We start from the raw sequence: 27,870 nt of genomic DNA, 5'->3' as shown, positions 1-27,870 counted from the left end.
CTCCAATGAGAAAAACGTAAACACAGCTGTAAGACCTAAAAAATTACAAAAACATCGAAAATCCGAGCAAAAGTCCGTTAATAAAACCATAGAATCCTACACCCTAACGATGTGATAGGGACAAAATGTGTTTCGAACAATGTGCCGAATGTTTTCCGCGATGGAAACTGTGGATAAGACCCCTTTTCATTGCGGTCTATGCAATTGCAGCCCTCGTTTTTGTCCCCGTTTTCCTCCTAAAATCCCTTAAAGACGGTTTTAATAGGCACGACTTGGAAGTTCTTATTGCTGCGGTTTTTGTTGGGGCTGCTATACCGATTTCATTATGGGAAATCATCCAACATGTTATACATTATACTCAGCCGAGGTTACAAAAATTTATTATAAGGTAAATATTTACTATATTCAACCAGTTTTTTGGGAATTAACAAAAGTAGTGACATTAATTATAGAGGTACTAGTATACAATATGCTAGACCTAAGCTTTCTGACAAACTTGTTTGTTCTCAATTTTCTTAGAAGTGTTTTTAAAAAAGTTCTTTCTGACAACCAATATGGGTTTGCTCAAGGCAGATTGAAGGTGACTAACTTTTAAACTTATCAATACCAACTGCTACAAGCCTTTGAGGAGTGTAAACAGAAAGACAGTGTCTATGTGGACTTCTCAAAGGCCTTTGATAGAGTCAGTCATCATTGGGGCTTGGACACCTTGGTCAAGCTTGCATTTAATTTATTGTCTGGATAGATACACTTAGTAAGAATCAATGATTATATCTCCAAAAGCATTGGCAAGTTTACTCCAGTGTGCCTCAAGGTTCGCATGTTGGTTCAATATTTTTTGGTTTATTTATTAGAATTTGAATGATGTCTTTTTAGCATTGAAGGATGACTTTAAATTTTACAAAACTATTCAATTTATGCTTGTGGTGTAGTCACAACTGCCTGAATTTTAGAAAATGTCAATCACCTTCTATTGCTCTCATAAAGTGATTTGTAAGGAATACAAAATCAAAACATTGCACTCACATCAGTCGAAAGTGTAAGAGATTTAGTTGTTCTGTTTGACAATCATTTGCGCCACACATTGAAAACATTGTTAATAATAATCTCTAGAGTACAGAACAAGTTGATATATACAAAAAACAACAACTATAAGATAAAATACAATTTAATCACTCAATATTACTTCTCTTAAAACCAGTCATCAAATTTCTGATGTATTAATTATCTTTAAAATATTGAATGGTTATATTGTCCAACTATTTTGCAAGAAATTGCCTTTAACATATTTCAAAGCAGAAACAATTCTCTGATGTTTTGGATTCCACTTCATCGGGGGTTATTATGGCATTAAAAAAATTGCAGACTGACTTTGTTACTGTATTTTTTTTTGCATACCATTTATTTGTACCTGTATTATTAATGATTTCTTTTGTATTATCTTCTCTTACAAATAAAAACAAAGAATGAAATAATTTAATGCCCTTAAAGCATTCCTAATAATAACTACAACTTTTCTCAACAGGATCCTCTGGATGGTTCCAATTTATGCCATAAATGCTGTAAGTATGTTTCAAAACAGCTTATATTTCTCAAAGTAAAATTTCACATTTTAGTGGTTAGGGCTTACTTATCCGGATGCCTCAGTGTATGTAGATAGTGCAAGGGAATGTTATGAAGCTTATGTCATATACAACTTCTTACAATTTCTTTTAAACTATTTAAATATGGAAATGGATCTGGAGGCTAATTTAGAGTGTAAACCACAGGTAAAGCACACATTTCCCATGTGCTGTTTGCCTAATTGGGAAATGGGAAGGTATTTATTTGACTGCCTTGCGGATTTTTTAAACCTCACATGATTTTTTTTCAGGCCATTTGTTCATATATGTAAACATGGAATTTTACAATATACTGTCATGAGGCCCCTCACTACTGCCATATCTGTGTAAGATGTATAATACTCATTCAACATAAAATATTAAATTAATTAATTATTTTTTAGGATTTGTAAAATATTACAAGTTTATGGAGATGGACAGTTTAAACCTAGTGTTGCTTTTCCTTATTTAATAGTTATAAACAATATATCACAGTCTATTGCTATGTATTGCCTAATAATGTTTTACAGAGCTTGTAAATATGAATTGAAGCCTATGGAACCTTTACCTAAATTCTTATGTATTAAGGCTGTGGTGTTCTTTTCTTTTTTGTAAGTGTAAATAGCTTTAATCACTCTATATAAAATAAACTATCAAAATATATTTTAGCCAAGGTGTTTTGATAGCTTTTTTTGTGTACACTGGAGCCATAAGTTCAACAGAACCAGATGTAGATGGGGTTTCCTTATCAACAAGATTACAGGTAGGGATTATAATGATATTTAAAATATGAATATGTTTACATAATAGAATGCTTTTTTTTCAGGATTTTTTAATTTGTATAGAGATGTGCTTGGCAGCCATTGCCCACCATTACAGTTTTTCTTATAAACCCTATGTAAAGCCGGGAACAAGACCCCAATCGTGTTGCAGCTCTTTTCTTGCCATGTGGGATATTTCTGATGTTGGTAGGGATGTACAGGAGCATTTGAGTATTGTCAGTAAGTATGGATTTTTTACCAGAGATTGAAAGAAATAATGTTTAAATAGACTCAGTGAAGTGGTGTTTAATTGTACACATCTCAAACTAATTTCAGAGTTGTATTTCAGTCATTTGAGTCAGTTTAAGGGCATGGAATAAGCTTTTAAGTCTTTGCCAGGTATTTGTGTAATTATTTTTAAAGAAAATGTGGTCAATTATTAGATATGTGAAAAACACTTTATTCTGGGACACTTTTGCATCCCTAACTTATATAGTTAACCATCCATACAAATATCATTCTAGATCTTTGTTCTACTAACTTTAGCTCCGTAGTAGAGTGTTGATTTGGTAAACATTGGTAATTTTCTCTGGACATCATTTTATAGAAATTGCTCTAACAATCTAAAACCAAATGAATGCCTTTATAATGATTTTATAAATGCAAATTATAACCTAATCAATAATTACTCTTTAAGTTTCTGCTGATTGTCTATTGTTGGAGATAATATGTAACCACGATTCAAAAATTTGATTTTGTGTTATCTTCTTGTATTGATCTGTTTGTTCTTATTAAAGTATTTAAAGCATGCCATAAATACTTAAGATAGAACTTAAGAATTCAATTTATCAAAAAAAAATACATAGAAAGTACAATTAGACCAGTAGAGAGGCAGACTATTAACCACTTTAGCAATAAGAAATTAATGTCATTAGTTATTGAAACATTGCTTTGAATTTTTTACACATAAAGCTGAAAAGTCCGTAAAAATGAATCTTAAAAACTTTTGAGTTTTTGCTCTAAATCTAGTTCTGGTCCTGTGCTTCTTTATGCAATATACATATCCATATCCCTTTTTCAGTTCTTTAATATCCTCGGTATCAATTTAAAATTGTGTTTTTCCATTGTAGTTTATCCAATTGCGTATGAAAACACTAATTTTATAATAACTCTTCGCTTATTCTTAAACTGTGTCCAGGATATAGGTCTTAGAAGAGCTAAAATTCCGACTTTTTGGACATATCTCTGTCTCGGTTCTTTAAAATTGATGTTTTAAATAGATCGATATGGAATTTTCTTCTCCAAATTTTTATCCACGTTTTCGATTGTAAATTTGGAATAAACTAAAAAGTAATCTGCTATTCCTCCATCAACTACCCTTGCGTTTATTATGCTTTCTTTACTGTCAATCATAAAGCCTATAGCTAAGATAGTAGAGCCAAAGGAAATTTCAGATTTAAGACCAATAAGTATACTGCCAGCTATATCTAAAGTCATTGAGAAACATATTTATAATCAGATATTTAGTTTTGCCGAATCTTTTAATATAATTTCGGTTTGCCAATCTGGATTTAGGAAAAATTTAAGCACTTCGACGGCTTTAGTAAACATATTAAACGACATAAGAATTAACAAAAGGAGGAACAAAATCGTCCTACTTGTATGGCATTACTGGACTTCAGTAAAGCCTTTGATACCATAAATCACGAATTATTATTAGCAAAATTACAATTTTTTGGTGTGTCACTTGTGTGGGGATATCAATTTTTTAAAGAATTATCTACATAATCGACAGAGTTGTGTGGTCGTTAATCAGGTTGAAACAAAGTCTCAACATTTATGCCCTGTAATCGAGGAGTACCCCAGGGGTCGATACTCTCACCCCTGCCTTTTTCAATATATGTGTCAGATATGCAGGAAACAATAAAGTACTCGAGATTACAACAATATGCTGATGACTCCCAAATATACATACCTGTGAACTGCGAAAATTTAAATACAGTGCAAGAAAAACTGAATTTAGACTTATTAAACCTAAATGCTTGGGCAGAGAATCATAACCTTGAGTTGAATGCTACTGAATTAAAAATTCTGATAATGTCGGCAAATAATTTATTAAGGGAAAATATAAAAAATACCATTTCTATTGAAATAAATGATACACAAATCCCAAAAGTAGCAGAAGCAAAAAACTTGGGTATAATTTTCGACCAATCCATGGGTTTCGAATCCCATGTTAAAAACAAAATTAAAGCTGCATATCTAAGATTAAGGCAGCTTTATAAAATAAAAACATTTCTCACCCCAAAACAGAAATATCTACATTGCGAAAGTTTGGTTTTGTTGCTGTTTGATTATGGGGACGTAATTTATAGAGATTCCTTATCTGTAAGCACCAAAAAGGCTATTCAAAGAGTTCAAAATTCCTGCATAAGATTGGCATATAACATTCCATATAGACATCACATAACACCGTATCTTAACGCTAATCAAATTCTTAATATGAATAATAGAAGACTCCTGCATATGCACATGTTTATATAAAGAGACATCAAAAGAGGACAACCGGCATATTTAAGACACCAGCTTTAAGAATTTGTCTATTCTCATGCAACTCGAAATAACGATTTTATTGTACCTATCCACAGATCAGCAGCTTTTAGGCGTTCTTTTAAATTTGTTGCTGTTCAGATATGGAACAGTCTCTCTCAAGAACTAAAGGAATTACCACTCCAAAGCCTTTTTTAAACAAGTCAAATTAAAAATACTTTTGGGTGAAAATAATAATTGATTTTGTTTTTTTGTTTGTGTACTTGCAAAAAAAAACAGTTTTACGTGTCTCCGACTAGTTTCGCCCGTTCATCTGCATCAGCGCTGCCTCCCTATCTAAGCTGGTATCCCCATTCCCCATTGAGGGTATATCACTTCATGAGTGTGTATATCTTTTTTTTAATAATATTTTTCTTAGTGGTTTTTCTTGATTTTTTTTTATGTTTTTACATTTCTATTCAAATATAGGTTCTTTTAATTTTATCTCATAAATATTTAAAATGTACTGCAACCGGAATATAAATAGTTATTTAAAGTATTTAAAAGGGTTGTCTCACTTGTACTACAGTTTACTGATGGTGCAGGCAAACGGTTGTTTCAATCGAGAGACACTCCAATTTGTCATAATAAAATAAGTGAACACAAAAATGTAACTTGATTGTAAAACTGACAAATAAAATCTTTTTCTATTTGTATTTTTAATTGCACCACCTATGTGGCTACGTATTTTATGACATTATCAAATTGTGAGGACCATACGTACATTGTTTATATTTTTTTATAAGTCATCAGCGTACGCACTTAGTTTCTCGTGTCCTATTTTAATGCACCCTAATTTTCTCAACTCACCTCTTTAACAAGAAAAACGCAATTTCTACAGGTTTATACGGCACACCATATGTCCTACTTAAGCAACATCTGTCGCCCGTCAAGCGATTTATGTCACTGAATAAATTTAATAAATTACCAGCTAAAAAAATTGTGCTGTTAATAAATAAATAAACCGATTTTACATCATAACTAATTTTCAGCTTCTTCTATAAGCCGTACAATCCGAGGCAGAAGTACATACTCAATACCCAGAGGCAGTGACGAATATCAAAACCTGATGTCCCCCCGAGAGGGACACAATCTTCCTGCTGATTTTTACCAAGGTCAAGACGAGGTCGTCGTCAATTACGGGACGTATGGTAGCCTAAGTTCCAGTACCCCATCGTCGAATACCCCCGTTAGGACGCATAGTGTCGGGACAAGTATGAGACCTGTTTAAGTCTATGTATGTACATTATATTAGTTAAAATAACACATTCTAATCATCTTAACCATTGATCAAGTAGAAGTAAGTCAGTTTGATTTTATAATTTGTCACTTGATAAGAGAACCTGTATAGAAGTGTATCGATAGAGTTTAACAGGATTTTGTCGCAAACAGAAATGTCAATGTCCAAGTTTTTTGTGATATAAATAAATTTGCTGGTTGAAGCAGGTTTGATTGTAAATATAATTAAAAAGTTGGCATTAAATCAGCATATGCAGAAAGGACATTGTAAAAAGAATTTTATCCGATTTTTTTACTTCTCAAATTTTCACTTCGTAATGAAGCAATAGATCATGGAAAATTTCCAAGGAAATGTATTGATAATCCCCAGATATAACTTCATTGCTATCGTGTTTTATGATTTGAGTAAGGCGTTTAACTATGTGGAACTGCTTTATACATATATGTTTCCAAAATGGACATTATATATAATTTGTTTGAATTAAGTATATAAAATAAAGCTATATTTAAAGATAAAAAGTGGCTTACAAAATTAAACTTTACCAGAAAAGTGTCAAAACTAATAGGAATTAGGTATACCAAAGACCTACATATTAAATATGAAACACTACTCGTGGACTCGTTATTAACTACCTGTAGTTATGTGGATAAGATCCGTCTTAGGACTGATCAAAAGATTATCAAGTCCAAACGTTTCTGGAAATGTATAACATAATGCAAGTATCTAAACATAGTCCATTTGTATTTTGACGTTTATCTCGTCACAGAAAGAACAGGTATCTGAACGAGCGTACCCAAAACTAATGTTGAAGTTATTGTTAAAAATTTGATAGCTGTCGTAAGATAATTTAATATCATGATGTTTTTGTTTAAACAATTTATGCATTTTTGCAACATTTAGGTCCTCCGATAGATACGTTTTCTTGGACTTACTTAAGCTGTAATGGCTGCTACAGGATTTGAAAGACGAGATGTGCCGCTTTACACACGCAATTGTGTCCTTGGACAGAGCATGCTTTCTATTTCTGTGGTTACCTCTGTTGTCAACTGGAGAAACACCTGTCATTTTTAATGACATTTGAATTGTTTGGACACGCCGCCCACTTATTCCGTGAATTGACAGGAACGCTTTGGAGCATATCTGAACGTCAGAAGTGACACCGTCTTGCCCCAAGACTCTAACTCTATATTTGTATGATGACTGATTAAACTTAGTGACTTCATTTTGCGGTTTACGGGGTCGTCGTCGCTGAATGGTCACTACGGAAATTAGTCCGGCAAGATACGAGTTCTGCTCATTGTACGATGATAAAGAATTATTGAATTCACACAAAATTATACGACGCGTTTGTTCGTTTACAACAGAAAAACATTTCAAATTCTTAAACTTACAATCACTGCCAGTCTCATTAGATTTCAAGCGTTTCTTGAAGTTTCTTTGTAGCATCACAAATACGTCCATCTTTCCTTCGTTTTTTCGTCAGAGCTCTATAGGCAAACTATTCTCCATAACCTCAAAAATGCACGTGTTTACAATATTTATTAAAAGTGATATTTTTATAATATTATAAAGTAATATTTTTAAAGGCGCCATTCAATCCATATGGGACTCTCAGCGTTTTTTCCGCTGACGCATGGACTTTCAGCGTTCTTTCCTAGTACATCTAATTTTATTTCGATTATAACTTTGGACTGTCATCTTTGTTTTTTCTTAAATTATAACCCGACAAAATAGAGGCTATAAGCATCGTTTTGCATTGAATACTTTATTTTTCGTTAAATGTGGACTTTTATCGTTCTTCCCCCTGACTCTTCATATGTAAGTAACCTTTTAGGTTAGAGTTAAAAATTTCCAATATTTCCAAGTTAAAATCCAAAATAGAATCTAATTAAGATCTATCTCATGACATAGAATTTTAGCTAGATAACCCCTGAAATTTTGTAAAGATAAAAAAGTCAAGTGACAGTAGTATTTTTGTGTAAAGACATATTAAAATGGCTATGGCTCTGTAGTCGCTTAAAGTTGAAAAAAAAATACAAATTTCAACTGTCTCTATTTCAAAAACTACCTACTTAATTAAAGAGTGACATACATGCCATCAAATTTATTAGAATTTGACGAAGAAATAAAAAAAAACATAAATTCTAAAACACCCTGTAAAAGATGTTTATCTTTATAGGCAAAACAGCCTATTCTGTGGAAGTAAAAAGAGTATATAGACATAATTACTAGTTTTTTAAACAAAACCAATTCTGACTGACCGTTTTAATTTCCAATTTGTCATGTTGAGTTTCATGTCGTTCCTTGGTACATGGGCCTGAAATGTATAGATATTTTGCATATTCCAATATGTAGGGTCAAGTGGTGTAAAAATGAGACATTTTATAAAACTTTTAATTTTTAAACCATTTCCTTTTTGAAATAAATGTTCAAAAAATTATCATACTATGTAGATTTCGATGCTGAATACTGAATAACATAGAAATGACAAATTCAAGGAAATCGTTATGGGTATTAAGAAAAAAAATAAAACTCCTGTCTCATATTTACCTGCCATTTTAGGCAAAAATGAGACAGGGGGTGGGTAAAAATGATACATGGCAATTTCAGACATTTATGATGTTGTCCGTGGTATGGGGCGTAATTATGAGATACCCTGGTTGAAAAATGAAACAACCTTTTGTACGATTTTTCTCAGATTTATTTAAAAAATGCAATAAAAACTGGAAAATAATTTTTTTGAAAAAAAAAACATTTTTTTGGGTCATTTTTACCCCATACTAAAAACCTTTAATAAGAAATACATAAATATGTAAAAACAGTTCAATCAAAGTCGCAGTTTGAAAATAAAATAAAAATAAAAAACAGAAAATTAATTCTAGATGTAGTTATAGTTAAACGATTTAGTTAACATTATATTTATTTATAGCGATAGAAAACACTCATTTCTGTGAAACTCTGGCAGTACCTCCATGGGTTATTGGAGGAGGTAGTTTCATTACTACGTCATCCTTTGGTACTTCATATTTTTCAGGTATTTGAGGAAATATGAATTTTTCCCCCTTTCGACGCAAATAAGACACAGAAAATTCGTCATCCCCAATAGATTCTACTAGCGCAACTTTATGTCGCCACTATTTATGTCACTATTTGTATTAAATTCCTCGGCTGCATAATTTTTTTCTTCCTCTTCTCTGAGTTCGTCTAATGTCATATTTTCAATGTCGCTTTCTTCTTGGTAAGTTACACTTTTATCATCTGAAGAGGACACGGCCACTTTTGTCACTTTTTTCTTTGGTTCTTTTGTGACACTTCTTTTTCCCTAATACTATCTAAATATTCGGCGCTAGTTAAAACAGCACAACTGGGATTAACTTTTCTCCTTCACTTTATTTCAGGATTTGTTTTGTTTATCTTATTTAGCAAAATATTCTCGAATGAAGTGGACAAAGACGGTTGTGGCTCAACATTATTATCTTGAAATGTTTTAGTGTCATTAGTCTCGTTTGTTGTTTCTTTTTCAATTATTTTCTGTTCGCTATTGTTTACATTGTTTGCTACAACCTCATCATTTTCCTTTTCCTGGTTTAATTCAAACACATCTAATGGATTGGGGTTTTGAACACTTTCATTGTATTTTTGCAATTTAATTTTATTAAGACGGTCGGGTCGACTGGATATTTTTCCCTAGAGCAAGGATATATGCCAGTCGATTCAAACGACTTTTTTATTATAGCCTCTGTAATACCTTCATTCCATAACTCGCAGATCAAATCCGCAAATTCGCTTTTGTTGAGACGTCTCTGATTTAATCTCTGCCACTCTGTAAGCTTTTGGTTCCATTTTAGCTTCAGAGGTCCAAAGCAACACTTATCCAACGGTTGCAAAATATCTGTAGCATGAGGTGGTAATTTAAACAATGTGATATTATTTTGTATGGCAAGTTCAATGGTTCCCCTATCCAGATGTGAGACGTGACCATCCATTATAAGTAACAGCGGCCTTTCGGAAACCATTGAACAAAATTTGGAAAAGCAACTATTAAAGACCGCAGTTGTCATCCAGCCTTTATCAGAGACAGCATAGCAGGTTCCTTCCAAATCGTTTGATCCCTTCCATGTGCTCCACAGGTCTTGTCCTTGATATATAATTAATGGCGGTAATAATACGCCGCTAGCAGAAATGCACGCCATGGTTGTAATATTTTCTTTACCAGATCCTTCTATGCTTCTATGAACTTTTTGGCCCAATGCTGCAACTCCTTTTCTTCTACCTGGATCCATATTAAACCCTGTTTCATCCAAGTTAAATATATGTGCAGGCTTGTCTTGCAAACCAAGTTGTTGGATTGTTTCACCCAGGCGATCATAGAAGGAATATATTATAAAAGGGTCGCTAGTAGCTGTTCTCCTACACTTTTCTAGTTATTCCATTTTCTTCTGGCTCAGTCGATTTCTTTTACAGAACGAACGAAACCAATCGTCACCAGGTTTGCCTTCCTTAAATGGGGTTTTTATAGCATTTTCATTAACATATGTTTGCACAACTAACTGAATTTCTTGTTTGTATAAGCCGAATCCCCATTTAGCCATAATTTTAATTTTTTCTTGTTCATCGGATAGCGCTTGTTTTCCGCCACGTTTTGAAACATTTTTTTCGTGAATAGCCCGAAATAATTTTGATTTATCAATGCGAAATTTTTTTGCTGCCGTTCGAATAGACAACTTACCTTCCTTTACTAAGGTAAGCGCTTGTTTCAGATCGTCGTCGTATAGGGTTTTGCCTTTGGAACGTAATTCCTAGGCATTCTGGCTTGCTCTTTATGTAGGTATACCTAAAATTGTTATACAGGTTAACGTCTTATTTTTACCCCATGACTTGTCTCATATTTACCCAAACAGTCGTCTCAAAATTACCCCAGCAAAAAAACACGTACACACTCAATTACTTCTAGCAACAGGCTACCCGGCTTGTTCCCACAGCACAGCGCACAGTGTTGCGTGGTATAGGGGTAATTGGACAAAATTAAAATAAGCTGTTAAAATAAAAAAGTAAACTTTGTATTTTATTTTTTTTAACTGTTTTGAAGTTTTTTACTAAAATAATGTTAAAAATATAACAAGAAGAGTTTGCTCACAACTTTCCTCGCCCAAATTAGAAAAGCAATTAATAATAAAATAACTGAATTAATTTATATTTGTCTCATAACAAACAATAAAATAAAAGTATTTGCTCAAAAAACAAGCTTTCAATAATTATATGCTAAATATTACACACTACAAATTAAACAAAAGTATTTGCTTAAAAATATTGAAAAAAAAACAAGTCTTCAGTGTACTAAATATTACATTACCTCTATTTTTCATAAATGACAAAAAGTTCAGAAAAATAAGTCAAAAATCTAGTCAGACTGATCATCATCACTACTTGAGGAACTAGATAGCTCTAAGCCAAAAACAGATTCTACCAGTGTGTTCTGAGAATTCTCAATAATTATATACTCTTTTATTTTATTATCATACAAAATATTTTTATTTTTTTTAGTAGATTGTCTATAAGAAGATAATTCTGGGTCAGAGGTCAGTAAAAGAGTTGAAATTATATCGGTGTTGGCATTTACCCGTGAAGTTTTTCGGCTGTTACATAATCTGATTTTTCTGAATTCTTTGTGCCTTGCTTCTAAAGCATCTTCCGCAAGTTGCCCAATAGGAAATTCAAAAAAATCAATTATGTCACAGCCATGCACAAGAACTTTGTGCACCGAACTTGGCATATAGTACCAGCTATATAAATGTAAGTATAACCTACGAGTGTCATTTAGCAAAATGCGAAAATTGGTTATATCGATGTTACAACCAGACGCCAAAATTCTTAAAATTAAATGAAATTTTTCAATTAGTTCTTTATCGATTCCGGTTATTTGAGAGCTTAAAACAGGATTTTGAAAAAAACGCCTGGCAGTATTGCCATCATTTGTGGAGCCATATCCTGGCTTTGGCTTATCAACTATAAGACCCATTTTGCTCTTAAAATTCTCCTGGATGGTCCTTTTTGTGTTTTCTGTAATTGCTTTATTTTCTGCGCCTTTCACTTGCCAAGTTTTAATTGGCAACCGGTATGCAATATGCAACAAACACTCATAGAACCTGATCCAGCAATGGAGAGTTGATATGCCAAAACGATAGTTTTGGGTTACTGGAGATTTATCTAAAACCGTATCAGAGTTCATTTCTTTGGGAGTGGCTCCACAAATGATGCATTTTGAACATGAGTTTGTTTCGGACAAAATATTTGCTATACTTCCATCAAACATAGTCAAAATCATCTCGTAGGAAATACTTAAATCTTTATTTTCAATTGAAGTAGTATAAACTTTCAACTCATTTACAGACATAACCATGGCATTTTCTTCTTGACGAACAACTTCAGGATTTTCTTTTATAAAAGCGAACTTGATGGGTCTGCAGTAAAACGTAGAATTTCTTTTTGGGTTAGACCAGATTACATTATTGCAGCTATCAACTAATTTTATTGGAACCAATGCTGTTAAAAACATATATTCATCTGTATTAGATGCCGATTCAAATTTTTGCTTATATAGACTGTGTCCCGAGCTGCCATCGAAACCCCACTTACAAATAAGTTTTAGATTGAACACTTGACAAATATTTAAATTTGAAATATTAAGGATACTGTCTGTTGTTTTTTGTAACAATTCTTGAAGACCAACTTCTGCAGATATTTCTGTTACGGTAATATTATTAGGTAAATATTTTTTTTTTGTTTGCAGTAAGGCACGGTAACTCGGGAAGCAATCAGGATGTAGCGCATTTACAACAGAACGTAAAGTGTTGTATTTTCTAACTGACAGATCAATATCATAAAAAAGAGCCAGTGCTTGCTTAGTACTCAAACATTTTTTTTCAGAAGAAAATTTTTCATTAGAAGAATCCATACAGTGTTCTGTAGCGAAACGCAATTCTTCAACGGTATAGTTTTTTAGCAAAGGCTCTACTCTCCGTTTCTTTGTTTTTAAAGAAGAGTCTTCGAATGATTTTCGAGGCCTTCCGACTAAGTTTCTTTCTTCTACATGACTAAGTGAAGGCCCTTGGTTAACTTCAGTTATATCAACAGTGATAGATCCACTTAGCCATTGGCTGTGATTTTTTTCTAACTGGCTGCGGGTTCGATGACTTTTCTGCCATAAATCCTTCATTTTTATACAAAACAAATGACTTTGGTCAATTAAATGGCTTTCTGTTTCACTGCAGATATCTTCATCAAGATTTAATATTGATTTGATTTTCAAAAAAATATTTTTTTCCTTATCATTTTGATTGCTTACCAACCATTCTTCAAATAAAACTCTTTTTGGTATAGTGTAAGCCATATCTAAAAAAATTAAGAACTAAAAAAGGGGCAGTTTGGGGCAGGAAAACAACATAGTGTAATAAAGTACACTAGTTGAGGTACTAATATACAAAAAATTGTCGAGGACATATGCGGACATTTTTTTAAAAGTTTTCTCAAAGATAGCTTAATATTAAAATATTGCTATTTTTTCATTTATTTAGTATTTAATATATTAAATAAGTGAGTATAAATCAGTACATACCTATATGTAACTAAGCACCTTTGGTCACTATAACACAATATAATATTTTCTACTTATACGCACAGAACCGGAGAAATACTTATTTTAAAGTGTGGGTATTTTATATGGCGACAAAATAAACAAATTAAATGATAAAGTTTCGGAGCTCCGTTGCGTTGTTTACACGCATTTTATAAAAAAAAAAAATATTTGTGATAAGTGTCTGCAGCTATTTTGTAAATAGTACGGTACTTAATTTTATTATCGACCGACTTTTATTTTTGGACTTTTGTCCATTAGGCGCAACACTGTGCAGCGCCGCGACACATCAGTCTTCACATTGCGATCTTAACCCAGCGCGCCCGATGGATTACAACGGTAGATTAAATAATTCACGTATAAATTAATATTATCGTTTGAATGAATGTGTCTTTAGGTTTTAGAATATTTAGACTTAATTACGTCCTTTTTTCGTCTCATTAAAATAATTTTTAGTGGCAAAAAATTGACTTGTCTTATTTTTACCCAAAATCTCCGGTGTCTCATTTTTACACCACTTGACCCTATGTAAAGCAATTCACTGAAAAATGACAAAAATGCCCTCTCTGCATATGGTGATTCACTTATACGACTTTTGCTATATTTTATTATTAAAAAAAAAAAAGAAAAGATGATTGTAAAGAATAAAAACACAAAAATCGTCTCTGTATATGTTCAGATTGACACACAGAGCATACATATACAATTTTATTTTATTTTCGTGATATACATATAATATGGTGTATAATGTATCTTTATAAGTTAGTAGAAAAATATTTATATAATTTTTTATGTATACAATGTTTATATATATTATTATTATTATTATTAATTCGTTAAGTCACAATATAAAATATATTTGGTTTTGAACAATTTTATTGCTTTTTTTTCGTTGATTTTTTTTCTCCCTTTACGCCACAACAATGAATAAATAAATAAATAAATTATATAATATATAAATAATATGCTCGCCTTACACGGTTCTTTTTGTACCGACAAAAAAAAGTGAAGTGAGCCAACAAATAAAATATTTGCTTAAATTAAATAAAAAGCAAAAGATCACAAGAAAAAGCACAGCAAAAAAACGCACGAAAAAATAACTCGCCTTATCACCTAATTAGCACCATTTTCCATAATATCGACCGAACGTTTTACTTCACCATCCTCGAAGTTTGACGAAGTGATCGTGATTGTTTCGGCTAAACTCGGATCAAACGTTGCATCGTTTGGTTTTTCCACTTCACCCTCATTTCCTTCATTATCTACTTGTTCAGTACTATCGTGTTCCTGTTCATCAGTTTTCTGATCACTTTCTGAATTTCGAGGCTTTTCCCCTTTATTATAGCTGCCTCTGCCCCTAAATGGTCTGCCCCTGCCTCTTCCACGGCCCCTAAAGTGACCCCTGGTGCCTCTAGATGGCCGAGCCGATGGGGAGTTGTCTGGAACATGTTTGATGTCTGAAAAATGGTTTTTTAGAGGTTAACTGGAAATTCGACCCTAGAAGTATAGATTATTCAGGGTGTATATAGTGTCAATGTTCAGAAACTTGAGGGAATATCCCTGAAATGATAAAACTAAGTCTGTTGGCTCAGACCAACTGAACATCGATATTATTTTATTGTTTTGCCCTAAAATAATTCCCTATATTATACATATTATTAATTGTAGCATCTTAAATTCCTTTTTTCCCACAGAATGGAAACACGCATTTGTTGTACCAATTCCGAAAAACTCATCTCCTGTAGAATTTAAAGATCTTCGGTCAATCAGTATATTACCCACATTTTCAAAAGTTTTGGAAAAGATTTTGGAGTCTCGAATATGTAGTCACCTCCAAAAATTTGCGATATTACCCGAAAAAATATTATGTACCCGATATTACCCAAAAAAATCTGACTTCCGATCAGGCTTTTCATGCGCCATAGCAATGGCCGCAGTAAGATCTTTAGATCAAAGCAAAGCTTCCATTCTTGTACTGCTGACAAAAACAAAGGTAAGTTCTTCAACTCTTGTTGTAATGTGATCTGTGTAGGTCTAGGCCTGATGATGCTCCGACAGGAGCGAAACACGTGTAGCTTTTAAGCTTTTTTAAGAAATTATATAGATTGGATGAGACCGTGACTTTGTGTCCTTACCTTTGTTTTTGTTTTCGTTTGGTCTCTTAGAGAAAAATGGATGATACGTTTCTATTTTCTACTGCTGAACTAATACAAAGGCATGTGATCTTATCAATCATAAAATTTTAGTTTCTATTCTTAATTTTTTTTGGTTTTCCGACAATTCATGTAATCTAATTTTCTCGTATCTTTCAGGTAGAACAAAGCAAGTCAAACTTAATAAAAGCCTTTCTTTATCACTTCCGGTTGAGCGAGGCGTTCCTCAGGGTAGTATTTTAGGACCTCTTTTATATACAAGGTGTCCAAATAGGGTATCAGCACTTTATTTGTGCATTTCATCTCAGACGTGGCAACCCCGCCACTTACGGTGGGAGTCAAAATGTAAACGGGTTCAAGGAATTTCAGTTGCAATGGAGCCGTTTACCGGAGAGCAACGCGTTTTTTGTGTACGTGCATTTTACCAAAACAATAATTCAAACGTGACAGCACGCCGTCTATATCGCGCTCATTACCAATTACATGATATTCAATTATCACCTAGCCCTGATGTTATTAGAAAATGGATCAGAATGTTTGAAGCTACTGGATCCACAGTGAAAATTCATAATCCAGGCCGCCCACGAATCGTAAGAAGTCCAGAAAACATCGATTGAGTACGTCAATCAGTCAGAGAGAATGCAACCTTATCTGTACGGAAGCTAAGTCAGACAACTACTCTCAAAAGGTCATCTTTACATAACATTTTGACCAAAGACTTGCATCTGCATGCATATAAGATATAGTTAGTGCAGGGATTAAAACCGAGGGATTACAATACACGGTTAGAATTTGTCAATGAAATGATGGAACGATTCGTCGATTTCAATAACATTTTATTCAGTGATGAGGCTAATTTTCATGTAAATGGCCACGTAAATAAGCAAAATTGCAGGTACTGGTCTGACCTCGTTAATCCTCGCAGAAAACACGAACGTCCACTGCATAGCCCCAAAGTGGTCGTATGGGCTGCTATGTCTGCTGATGGCATAATTGGGCCGTATTTTTTTGAAGATCAAAATGGACGGGCATTTACCATTAATACCGAGCGGTATTGTGCAATGTTACAAGATTTTCTTGGTTTATTGATAGTTTCAAGGTTTTAACTTAGAAACGTGGTTTCAGCAGGATGGTGCGACATACAATTGAAGCTGTTTAACAATTATTCCCCAATAAAGTCATTTCAAGAAGAGGCAATATTAACTGGCTTCCTAGGAGCCCGGATCTGTCGCCACTTGATTATTTCTTATGGGGTTACCTCAAAAGTAAGGTCTACGAGAATAATCCAGCTGATACAAATCAATTAAAGCAAAATATCCGGGAGCAAATAAGATTAATATCGAGGGAAATGTGTGGACGGGTTATCAATAATCTTCGTTCTCGATTTGAAGAGTGCATACAGCGCAACGGACACCAATTAGACAACATTGTTTTTGGTTCATAAATTTCCATTGACTGTACATTAATTTGCCATAAATAAATGATCATAGAAATATGGTGTATTTGGTTTATGCAAACATCACATTGAAACATCACAATGCAAACATCACCCCCTCTGTTTCCCCTTAAAATTAGTTTTACGCCTTTTCTAAGATAAAGAGTAAATAGACCGCCTAAAATAACGGGGGTATTCCAAATTTCGTTAAATTTGATGCAAAACTGTAGACACAGTTTTAAAAAATCGATTTTTTTTACACTTCTTGCGATGGCTGTAGCTTGAAGGGGGTGCATTTTAGGACCCATGTTTATAGGAAAAAAAAGTCTTATTTTGACCTCAGGAATACGCCCTTAAAATATATGTAGTGAATTTTGAAACACCCTGTATATCCCTATCTGAATCTGAAAATTAGAAGAGAATGGGAATCAAGTGATTTAAGCAAATAAGAGCAAAAGTTATCGAATTTTTTTTTGTTTTATTATTTTAGTTCTTTAGAGCTTTGTATAATATTTTTGCCGATATTATAGAGACGATATTTTTCCAATTTTGATGAATAAGGTAAGTTTCTTTAGTTTTTTTAAAATATTTTTTGCATCTGGTCCAGACCAAATTATATTCTTAGAGGAAGCAATAACGTCATATACCTCTGTCATTCTCAAAGCAAAGAGTGCTCAAACTAAACTAAACCTAAACCTTAAAAAAGGCATAATATTAAGTTGTTTATCTGAATATGTCAATGGAAAGCATTCAGCAAACATGTGCAGCTCTGATCTTAATATACAAGCTAATATTGTCATTATAAGTCATTTTGGCAGGAATATTAAATGTGCCTCTCTTACTTTGGATAAATGACCAAAAATACTTTGGATCTGTAGAAGTATTGTTTTCTATTTAATTAAAGTACTGTTCATAACAAGCATATCTTAAAACTTCACACTGATATCTTAAGGTCCCAAATACCTCATTGCCCACTAATTTTAAATTTCTATGTATTTGTTTTTTTGTGTATAATTAAACGGCAAAGATCTAAACAATACCACGATGGGATAAATTGTTCTCTTAATGAGTACATTATATCATAAAATAGAGTTACTACTTCATTAGTTGATTTATTGTTAAACAAAACCTTCTTTACCAAATTTAAATACTCTTTGATATGCAGATCACAACCACAAGACTTTTATTTATTAACAGACATAAATGAACTTAAATGGTGAGCTACAGTAAATATAGAGATGCTCCTGAGGCTGACATTTGAGTGTAAAACTGTGAATTTGTGTTAAAGATTTAGACACTTTTGCTATTATCATAGCTAGTAACTAATACTTTTTTTGTATATTTACGACCTAATACTTACCAGCAATTTTAGTAGAGTCATCCAACACATAACTCCTCCTTCCAGTTTCAGTGCTCAGTTCAATCTTAATATTGACAGGATTCTCGATTTTTTCAATCTGTTCCACTTTATCCTCGTTGCTCCTCCTTGGGCGACCTCTACTCCTAAAACTGCCCCTGCCCCTGTTGTAATTCTGTTGTTCCCGCTCAAAAGGTTTCGGGTTGTCAGAAAATCGAATTTCTTTCTTTTTTGTCACGGTTTCTGATGTATCTTTTTCTGAGGGTTCTGTTGAATTGTCATTTTTGATGTTAGGATCAGTCTTGGATCGGTGCAGTTTCGGATTTTGATAAAATTGTTGAGGTTGTTTTTTGGGTTCTCGTTTATGGGGAGGAGAGCTCGGTCGGTCCCTTGCTGGGTCTTTTAGATAATTGTATGATGGGTCTGGAGGAGGCATTTTTTTTTTCTAAAAGGTAATAAAATTGATTTATATCATATATATATATATATATATATATATATATATATATGCCCGTTAAACACAACAAAAAACATTCTTAAATAAGAATGATTCATATCATACAGTTATTGTAAGAGCTAAGTAAGTAGAAATATACCTATACAGCCAACAAAAACGACCCAATTATCTAGCAAAAAAAAATTGAAAATTATACCTTCAAAGCTTGAATCTTAGAAGTGAAAACTATCGTGTCACTTAACAAGTCTTGAGAATCTATCTAAGCTAATTATGTCAAAGTCACAAGCAAAAATATTTAGGAGAGTTGCACATTTTATATAGACTGGTACTCTTACAAATAAATGTGTGTCCTAGGAAAATCCAAGTTAAAAGTCTTTAACTAGTGCTACCAGTACTGAAATAGAATGGAAAGTATTTTTGAAGAATTCATTTTATTGGTTAAAATCTCATACATATTCTTATAAAATCAAATTTGATTGCATCAGTTCTCCAAAAAAACCATATCAAATTCCTGTAATAATAATAAGTGGTACATATTTTAACCTTGACCTTGTGAGTACAGATTCTATGGTTTTTCATGGGTCCTACTGCCGAGGCCGTATACTGCAACAATAGGTACTCCAGCACCAGTAACAATTCTTAAGAACACCAAAAGCTAAAACCCCTGGTGGATTTGACAATAAATCCCATTTTTTTGTATGTCTTAGTAATCAACTCAATAATGTTACCTATAAATGCCATTTTATAGTCTGCTCTGATACCCAAGTCTTTGTAATACAGTTTTGTACATGTGGACCATTATTACTGTAAGTATAATTTATAGTCTTTATTAAGAGTTAAAGTCATCAGCAAAACATCAGTTCTTTGAATTACCTACAGAACTTAATATGGCATTAATAGCAATTAAATACAGATATAAAGAGGCTTTACCAAAAAATCTGGCCAACCTTTAACAATGTATCATTTTTTCCAAGCTCCAAGCAGCTTATTGGGTTGTAGAGATCCATAAATATAAAATAAACCATTGAGACTGCAAAAATAAATATTCTGATGCTAATTAAAGGTTCAATTTCCATTTATACTTTGTCAATATATATATAAGATTACAAGTAAGCAATAACTATAATACTAATAAACCATATTTTACTAAGCACAATCTAAGAGGAGTGGCACTAGGGTACTATCCTAAAATAGCTGAAGATTTCAATTTATTTAAAGAAGTACCAAAAAAATCTATTCACTATAGAAACTATTTTGTTCATAGGACTATTTAGTAAATAGGTTGTTCTGCAAAATAAAATGTGGAGAAGTGTCTGATCTTATATTGTGTAAGAGGTGTGAATGTGGCATACCCAATCAAAAAATCTTTAGAAATGTCATAGAAACCATAGACGTGCAATGAGCGATGTTACAATTCTAATAGAATTTGAAAACTATATTGAAACTTATAAAGGCCATTATTTTAGTTTCAATGATTTTTTCCCCAATTTTGGTTAGGGAAGGCAAAAGGGAAATAAGCCTAAAATCGGATGGAAATTCTCAGTTTCCCTCTTCGAAACTTGGAATGACAGAAGCCCTTGTAAGTAGGTCTGGAAAATTTGCAAATTCAACAGAGGAACTAATTGTATTTGCATAAGGATATTATAAGCTGATTGTGGCAAATTTAGAAACACCCTAATTGAAATATCATCCCAACCAGAGGACCTCTTATTTTTAATTGACATAATCTCTTCTGTGTTGACAGAAGTAAAGTAGAAGCTTTCAGGTACAGAAATATAAAATCAATAGCATCCTTAGAAGCCATAGAAATGCTTAATTTAATTAACACTAATCAAGAGTTGATTTCACTAGCACCTAAAATAGATGAGTTGCTCATAATTGGAGCTCCTATAATCATTAACACAACCTCCAACAATCCTCCAAATCTCTCTCTGCTTATTTGGGGCTGATTTAATGCAATTTTTGTAAACAAACTTGTTAGCAGTTTAGTCAGGTATTGCAATAAACTGAGTGAGTATGTACAATGTACTGTAGAGTCATAATGTTTCTTAAAAAGATTTTCAGTCCCTATAGTACTGGGAAAGAATCATGGAACAGTTCTTGTAGTGTTTAATGAAGGGAACTAAGGAATACTGGAGAGTTACCAACTCCACTTCAATCAACCACATTATGAAGTAACTTAAATGCAGAGAATGCAATTTCAATTATAAGCACTTGAGGTATTACTGCTGATGATACCACAATATTGTGGCTAGGAACAAATAATACTACATTGACAGAAAGAATTCAGGATATAAGCAATATTAAAAGATGATGTGATGCAAACAAGCATACATTGAACATTTTGTATTTTTATTTTATTGACTTCAGGCTGGCCTGGTTAAACCAGAAAAGAGCTGTTTGGTCATTATTTCTGGTACATGCATGTACTTATTGCAATCCACTATTCATTGAAAATAAAATCATTACCCTACCAATTCTTTTTGTTTTGGAAACTGTGTATTGTTCACAAACATCTTTCTACTTTCTCAAATGCCGGAACTTATCAAACAGACCAGAAACATGCTTTGTTTGTCTATTTCTCACCTTAGTTACATAAAGGACTCCATTATTTATATGGGCATTAAAATATATAACCACTTACCATTGAGTGTTCATTGTATTGAGGATTTGATATGGCCCCCTTATTACATGAACAGCCTTGAAAGGATTCAGAATAAGTTTTTAAGATTTTGTTTATTTAAATTAAATTTGGAAATACTGAAGGATCATGTTTATGATGATGCACGGGAAGTGCTGGCTATGACAACATTGAGAGAAAGACGTATTCGTGGTGATTTAACCTTTGTATTTAAGCTTCTTAATGGTCTGATTGTATGCCCCGACCTTCTCGGTAGAATTAGCTTCAGTGAACCCTCAAGACTCTTGAGACAAAACGGACTATTTGCTTTGCCTTTTCACAGTACCAACTATGCCACTCACTCCCCTATCGAAAGAACCTTAAATATTATCAACCATGAGGATATTGAAGTTGTGGGCATTGGCTTGTCTAGTTTTAGGAATCAAATTAGAGAGAAAGTGTAAACTCTTCTGTTGATTTTATGTTGGTTTGCCTGTAAAAACATATTTGTATTTTAGCTATTTTAAGTTATGGTTAGGTGTAACTATTAAACTTTGTAATATTGTTTTTTTTGTAATGGGGTTGATCCCGTCTATTAAATAAATAAATAAATTTGAAAATATTTCAACATAAGTGCAAAAACCTTTTAATTGAACATGCATTTTATTCTTTTGATGAATATTTTTTGTTTTAATCATGAGTAGCATCTAGTACCTATTAAGCTTTTAAGATTCTCTAATTTGAGCAACAATTGTTATTAGCAAAATAGTTCTATCATTGTTAAATGTTGCTATCCTTGTAAGTTCTATAAAATTGTATTGTTTTATTGTATACCTTATTGAATTTAATATTGTAGGTATGTCTTTGAAGCTTTGTTAATAAAAATTATATATGTTGTAGTTCTTGGACAATAAAGTATGTTATCTATTTCGTCGGCAAATTCACAGAGTGGCGAATATAAAAAAAAGTGATTTTTGGCTTATATCGTTATTCGATAGAAGTAGGAACACCGAACAATCTCTCAAAGTGGCGAATCTTTATTCTGTCCCCTTGATAAGTTAATCGATATTTAAGTTTAGGCGTATGTAACAAAATACCAAATAACATTTCTTCAAACAGGCTAATATCATATTCGCCTCTTTGAAAACACTTTTTAAGTTACCGGCTGTGGGCGAATATGGAATTCGCCAGTTTACGAACTAAATTGGCGAGTGTTTTAACCTCAAAAAAGGTTAGTGTGTTCTGTGTCTTCTTACTGTAAACATCCTTTTTACAAAAAAAAAATGGATGCATTAGTGTTGTGGGATGATGGAGATAAGAACGTGGTGGATTTTAAAGAACTAAAGTGTGCGGATAAAACAAAAAGTGTTCTTAATATCGGTTGCAGAGTAAAAATGAAATATAAAGCAAAATGGTATTATGGAAAAATTATCCCTACTGAAGAGCATGGCAGTGTATTGGAGGAATCAACAGGTGAGTTTAAGATATTACTATAATTTGTCTATTATTATACTGTTTCTCATTCTTTTCAAGAAACTATTTCTTCTGATAATAGTTGGGATGATACTGACAATCTTCCACTATCTAAAGTAAAAGAATTTTTGCGTACAAATTTGGAAAGCTCAAAAATAAATGACGAATCCGAAGGTTCTCAAATTAGCATAATTCCAAGAAGAGAAGAGCATGGAAGTATTTTGGATAAGTCAACAGGTGAGTTTTAGGTGGGGATTAATGTAAGAAATTTGTCTAATATTATAATGTTTTTTTTTCTCTTCAAGAAATTATTTCTTCTGATAATAGTTCGGATGATACTAACATGAATCTTCCACTATCTAACGTAAAAGAACTTTTGTTTAAAGATTTGAAAATCTCCAAACTAAATGACGAATCCAAAGGTTCCAAAATTTGCATAATTACAAAAAGCGGAGAACGTGGTACTGTTCTCGAGATATTAGCAGGTAAGTTTTAAAACTATCCTAATATTTTATCATAATAAGTATATACAGTTTTCTTTTTCTGTTGTAGGAGATTTTGCTTTGGATAATAATCTTCCTTTTTCAAAGTCAAAATAAATTTTAGGTAAAACTTTGGAAGACCCTCAAATTGTTGAAGATCCTCAGGTTTCGTACAAAAAAAAACTTAATATCATTTCTGATATAATAATATGCACTGTGGAACCAAAAACAGGTACTTGTTTAGTCTTTTATTTCACGCCCACTTTTTTGTTTATTTTTTTTTCAGGTGTGCTACTAGAAGATACAAAGATGGATTGCTCTGATGACATTATTCTTGATTCCGTAAATTGCGAATTTGAACAGTGTACCTTACAAGGTACACAATTTTGCGGTTGTGGTTACTTCCTTTGTATGCAGCACTATTATGGAAAGACTGATTGTAAAATTCACGAAGTGGTTGACAGCAATAATTGCCTTACAAAAGTAGTACGACAAAACAAAAAAAAAAGCAAGAGTAAATTCGCTGACTTTTCAAAGTCTGATTTTAACGGCAATGTTCAACAACACTGCGAAGTTTGTGGATGTCTGGAAGAAGTTTGGGCGGCTTGCCATAGGTGTAATATTTTACTTTGTTGGCCTCATTTTGATCAAAATTTAGACTGTATAAACCACAAAAGCAGACAAGAAAGCAAGGTTAACGAAGAGACTGTTCTGAATCCTGCAGATTTTAAAGTTGAGGGCAGTCCAATTGAAATACCTGGTCAGAGAAAACGAAGTAAAGTAAAATATTTAAAAGAAAACAAATTTAGAAAAGCAACTGGGCTACCATTTGTAATTCCAAATACAATGAATATCGCTCCTCCAAAATTGCTTAAAGAAGCCTGTAAAAGTGATTATTGTAAGAGATTTGGAAGAAAATGTCACTTATTTACGAATGATCAGCGACAATAAATATTTACGGAGTTTTATGGTCTTGGTTCCTTAGAACTTCAAAGGCAATATTTGTGCAGTTTAATTGAAACTGGTGTTCCTAAGTTCCAAAAAATTTACTCTAGGAAAGCACACAGAAACGACTGGTATTTGCCGTTCTTTGGGGAGAAAATTCAGGTCTGTAAGGTTTTATTTCTAAATACATTTTGTATTTCGGAAAAGTTTATGAGGACTTGTATAATGAAGAAAAAGAATACAGGTTTTATAGAGAAGGAAAGAAGAGGTGGAAGAACGCGCAAAATGAAAGAACGCGACAGTAAACTAAAAAATGATATTGAAAATCACATAAACATGTTTCCAAGGGGAGAATCTCATTTTTGTCGCGCAGATTCTTCAAAAGAATATTTGTCACCTCTTCTTTCAGTTTCAAAAATGCATGGAATGTATTTAGAAGCTCAGAAACACGATGATCCTGCTAGTATTTTCACGTATCGAAAAGTATTAAATAAACTCAATCTATCGGTGCATTGACCAAAAAAGGACCAATGTACCATTTGTAATACATACTACACTGCTGACGAAGTAAAAAAGAGGAGCTTATTGGAGAGTTTTAAAAAACACCAAAGTGAAAAGCAGAAAGTAAGAGAAATGAAGCAAGATAGTAAGCAGAGAGCAATTGAAAACAACAAACATATCAGTGCTGTTTTTGATCTACAGCAGGTCATACATCTTCCTATTTCTAAAGAGAGTGCACTCTTTTACAAGCAACGGCTAAGTTTTTATAACTTCACAATTTATGATCTAGCGTCAAAAGACTGTTATTGCTATACCTGGGATGAAACTCAAAGTAAAAGAGGTGCATCAGAAATAGCATCATGCATTTACAGATTTTTACAAGTTTGTGACAATAAAGGAGCTGAAACAGTCGATTTTTTTTCAGATGGGTGTTTTGGACAAAACAAAAACTCAGTTTTACCAGCAATGTACTTGTATTTTTTAAAAAGTAGCAAAAACATTAAAAGCGTTCATCATTATTTTTTTGAAACTTGCCATGGCCAAAGTGAGGGAGATTCGGCCCACAGTGCCATCAATAGAGCCATAAAAGTAGTTGGAGATTTATTTTTACCAAGTCAAATTATACCAATTATAAAATTAGCAAAGCGTAAACATCCGTACATTGGGGTCGAAATGAATTTTTATGACTTTCTTGATTTTAAGAAATTGTCTCAGGATTTGCGAATACTTAGATCTCAAGCTGATGATTCACTTGGGAAAGTTCTTATAAACTGGACCAAAATTTTTGTAACAATGATGAACAAGTCAGAACTAAGCCAAATATCTTTTAAAAATAGCCATTTTGACACAACTTTCTGAATAATAACACTTCCACGAAACGTCAACTTATTTAAATTACATATAGCTAGACTAAATAAAGGTCTTCAGAAAATTCCCGAAAAAAAATATAAATCCTTATTATCCTTATGTGAGGGCAAAAATCCTGTCATAAGTGGTGTCGAATACAAGGAATTTTTTTAAAATCTGCCCCATTAAAAGAGATCTCTTACATACCCAACTAAAATAATGTTTTGGTAATTTTTGTTTAGTGTTTATATTTCCTATTTTTTGTTTAAGAGTGGTATTTTTTTCGATAATCACCAACTTTGTTGTTTAGTTTTAGCATGTTTAAGGATACCATTATGATATTTTTTGTAAGGCGAATGTCAATCCGGCAATAAAGTTTGTACTTCAAAAAGGCAAATGTTGTTTTTTTGTGTGTTACAATTGTAAAAGTCTAATTTTTTTCCTAGGTATGCAAAATAATCCCACCCCTACAATCCCCAGTTAAAACTTGAGGTTAATATTCGAACTAATGTAAAAAATACAATGATTTGAATAATCCCATAAACTTTAGACACCATTTTCTGAAAACATAAGAAACTGATATTCGCCACTTCGTGAATTTGCCGACGAATTTATCTAACCATCAATCCAGACGTAAATATACTGCAAGAAAACTAAAGAAAAGCCCTCTTCAGACAGTCTATTTGCTGCAAGTTAAGATAGCTCTTAAGCTACCTAAAAGCATAGCAGGTTGGGAAGGATGGGAAGACACAAATGAAAATGCCAATCTTTTGTCAAGAGTGTTTACATGTAAACACCACAGCTATGTAATAAGTGAAGTCATTGAAATGCATAACTCTTGTCAAAGGATTGGTATTTTCATTTGTGGAGATAAGTCTTCCCAACCCGCTATATTATAGCCACTCCACTTCAAGAATGGACTTTTACTTACAAATATCTAAAAGCACTTTTTTTTTATGAATCTATGGAATCAAAAGGATCCCGGAAAGGATATTTTTAGCTACCCAACTCCCAAATATTTACAGATACCTAATTTTTACAGTGCTTAAAGAGTCTAACTGAGCTTCAATTTTTTATATACAGATGATCACTTATGACTCAATAATGTTAATACCTCAATGATGAAGGGCAAAAAGTTAAGTGTACGACCAGGTCTGAATGCAAGTGTGACTGAACAATTAATTTAATGAACTTACCTCGTTCTGTGGTATTTCGCCCCCTTGATCCTGATGCTTTTTATCTAAAATTTCTCTTAAATCCCTGACCCCGAAGTTCTGCATCGCCTTTTGGACCCCCGGCGGGGGCCTACTAGGGGGGTTCCTCCTAACGTAGTGCGGTTTTCGGCCCCTTTCGGTCTCCGACATGATGCCAACGCGTTACAGCGACGGCAAACCGAGAAAAAAAAACTTATTTGATACAGTTACCTCATCGTCACGACTTTTTTTTCCTATTTTGGTAAAGTGGTACAATTTTAGTTTTTGTTTACGTTCGTTTTGTACAGTCTTTTGACAGGCGAAATTGTACAAGATAATTGATATTTTTGTTTATTTATGTATAGCCAGTATTAATTAATTTATTGTTCTCCTTTTTCATATTCCTAGAAAATTCGTTTTTTCTCAGCATGTTCTATCGTTTAATGCCTTGTGTATGTTAAAAAATTAAAAAAGATTATTTTTAATGAGTCTTTTGTACAATTTTTTTGACAGGTTGATAAGGCAAAATTGTACATTTGTGTGAAGTTATAGGTTCTGATCGATATCCTGCGACCAAAATCGAG

General features: G+C 32.9%; 2 protein-coding genes across 2 annotated transcripts; one reads left to right on the top strand and one right to left on the bottom strand.

Moving 5' to 3' along the window:
- LOC126738669 (transmembrane protein 184C) lies at window positions 1-14,697 on the top strand. Its single transcript, XM_050444102.1, has 8 exons — window positions 1-388; window positions 1,526-1,562; window positions 1,617-1,819; window positions 1,874-1,948; window positions 2,006-2,212; window positions 2,271-2,364; window positions 2,428-2,602; window positions 5,944-14,697. The coding sequence occupies exons 1-8, from the start codon at window positions 126-128 to the stop codon at window positions 6,180-6,182; spliced, it is 1,293 nt and encodes a 430-aa protein (XP_050300059.1). The 5' UTR covers window positions 1-125; the 3' UTR covers window positions 6,183-14,697.
- Window positions 14,525-27,800, bottom strand: LOC126738671 (zinc finger CCCH domain-containing protein 4-like). Its single transcript, XM_050444105.1, has 3 exons — window positions 27,290-27,800; window positions 18,773-19,214; window positions 14,525-15,281 (listed from the first exon to the last, which is right to left on the bottom strand). Exons 1-3 carry the CDS (start codon window positions 27,455-27,457, stop codon window positions 14,938-14,940), a joined length of 954 nt encoding a protein of 317 aa, XP_050300062.1. The 5' UTR covers window positions 27,458-27,800; the 3' UTR covers window positions 14,525-14,937.
- Window positions 27,801-27,870: the final 70 nt, after the last annotated feature.

Source organism: Anthonomus grandis, chromosome 7 (assembly GCF_022605725.1).
Source record: "Anthonomus grandis grandis chromosome 7, icAntGran1.3, whole genome shotgun sequence".
Taxonomy (NCBI): Eukaryota; Metazoa; Arthropoda; class Insecta; order Coleoptera; family Curculionidae; genus Anthonomus; species Anthonomus grandis.
This window is presented reverse-complemented; position numbering and strand designations above follow the sequence as displayed.